Here is a 2,331-nt window from a genome sequence, read left to right on the forward strand (position 1 = left end):
TAAAAATACAAAAATTAGCTGGGTGTGGTGGTATGCACCTATAATCCCAGCTACTCAGGAGGCTGAGGCAGGAGAATCACTTGAACCCAGGAGGCAGAGGTTGCAGTGAGCCAAAACTGCGCCACTGCACTCCAGCCTGGGTGACAGAGCTAGACTCCACCTCGAGAAAAAAAAAAGGAACAAAATCATGTCTTTTGCAGCAACATGGATGAAGCTGGAGGCCATTATCCTAAACATATTTACGCAAGAACAAAACACTGAATACTGTATGTTCTCGCTTATAAGTAAGTGGAATCTAAACATTGGGTACACATAGATATAAAGACGGCAACAACAGACAATGGGGACTACTAGAGTAGGAAGCGAAAAGCAGGGTAAAGGCCGAAAAGCTAACTATTGGTACCATGGTCAATACCTGGGTAATCGGATCACTTGTACCTCAAACCTCAGCATCACACAATACACCCATGTAACAAACCTGCAAATGTACCCCAAATCTAAAACAAAAGTTGAAATTATTTTTAAGAAAGAAAAAAGTACTTACAAAAATGAAAATACATTTCAAAAAGGAAAATGAACAAAAAGTTATTGCTTTACCAATCCTTTCCCCCCTTTCATAGTTTAAATTTGATATAGAATCTCTACTCAATCTTAGGAGAAATATTAACAAGAAATAGAGACATAAGGTAAAATATAAATTAAAATTTCACTATCAAAACTTTCCTGCAATGATTAATAATGTAACTGGCTATTTTGATTAGAATTTTACAAAAAATTTGCGCATCACGCATTTGGCCATTATATATATATATTTGCTCTTACGTGTCTTGTATTTTTTTTCTTCAAGGGGCTAAGCCCTCCCTGAAAATTAGTATAATTAATATACACTGAATTTGCATGTCAGGAAATAATTAAAGCTCCTTTTGCTGAAACACACATTTTAATAATGTGATTCAAATTATCCTAAATAAATTAGACAGATGGATAGAAAAATGTCAATGTGCTAATAAGAATAAAATGTTGCTTAATTATTTTATTTTTAAAAATTAATGTGTGGAAGGAAAAGTATAGATTACCATAGGAGAAAATCAAATCATAGTTCATGGGGCTATAAGGCAAATGTCTTGAAGTAAGAAAAACTTGTTTTATTACAGGAAGAAAACACGTACCTCTCTTCTTTATTTATTTGGTCACCAAATCCCACTGTATTCACAATGGTCAATTTCAATCGAACATTACTTTCCTGGAGTTCATATGTCTGAGCTTTAAGTTTAACATTTGGGCAAAAATGTGAGGATTCATGGTCTTCAAAATTAGTATTAAACAATGTGTCAATCAGTGTTGATTTTCCAATTCCAGTTTCCCCTGAAACAAACAAAGGTACCTCTTTATGGCAGCATGAATGATTGAGAAGAAATACAACTGTAAACACCTAGAGTGGTTTCAAAGACACCAAATATTTCAAAGGCCAGGGTATGCATGAAAGAAATACATGCTAATGCTGTTCCCTCAAGTTATTGGCAGAGCATAGAGCAAGTGTCTAAGCTACTCAGAACTCTGACAACAACACTGAAATGTTTACAGAACAAGCCAAAAGTTTAAAGATAAGAAAAACAAAATTAACAGAATCTAAACAACTGAGGAGAACACCTGGGATTATGATTTCAGATTAATAACATAAGCATTGTTCTGCTCATGGCAAGAATGAAGTGAGCACAAGGAATATGAAGGAACAACTTAGAGGAAGTATAGATGGCACATACCCACGCAGAGAATATTAAAGCAGAAACCTTGCTGAATGGATCTGTTCACCAGCTGATCAGGCAAACTCTCAAAACCAACATGGCCAGACATAGTCAAGGAACGAATGTTTTCTCTTTTCTGAAGGAAAAATAAAAACAAAAACAGCAGTAATAATAATTTTTTAAAAACTTTGACTTAAATAGGATGTAGGCACACTTGAAAGGATAAATATATCAAAGGAATGAAAAATTTTATAATCATTATACCTTACCTAAGATACAAGTGACTAAGCAAATTTTCAGGAAAAGAAACCTGTGTCCAGATCCTCAAAACACACATTTCTTATCCCCTTCATAAAATGAGAGTCTAGCACTACATGTAACATTAAAACATTTTATTTCCAAAGTAGGAAAACATCCAACTATAGCATACTCACACAAAATGGAAAGTTAAGGTCCATTTGTTTATGATAAATTTTCAATAACTTAGAAAATTCTTACATTAAAATATCAAGTGAAAAAAAAGTACAAAACAAAAGTACAGACACAGGTTCAGCTCCCAGTAATGGGAGAGTAACTTAGGTCAAAT

General features: G+C 34.0%; 1 protein-coding gene across 1 annotated transcript in view; it reads right to left on the reverse strand.

The window, feature by feature from the left end:
* SEPTIN10 (septin 10) overlaps positions 1-1,881 on the reverse strand; it is a 41,912-nt gene extending 40,031 nt beyond the window's left edge. Inside the window, exons 1-2 of the mRNA XM_017541150.2 lie at positions 1,764-1,881; positions 1,170-1,365 (exon numbers count right to left, since the gene is read on the reverse strand). Of these exons, the coding sequence (XP_017396639.1) occupies positions 1,170-1,365; positions 1,764-1,854 (287 nt within the window). The 5' untranslated portion in view covers positions 1,855-1,881. The remainder of the gene's footprint in view (positions 1-1,169; positions 1,366-1,763) is intronic.
* Between the last annotated feature and the right edge of the window lie 450 nt (positions 1,882-2,331).

The sequence above is a fragment of the Cebus imitator genome, unplaced genomic scaffold (assembly GCF_001604975.1).
Source record: "Cebus imitator isolate Cc_AM_T3 unplaced genomic scaffold, Cebus_imitator-1.0 Scaffold131, whole genome shotgun sequence".
Lineage (NCBI taxonomy): Eukaryota > Metazoa > Chordata > Mammalia > Primates > Cebidae > Cebus > Cebus imitator.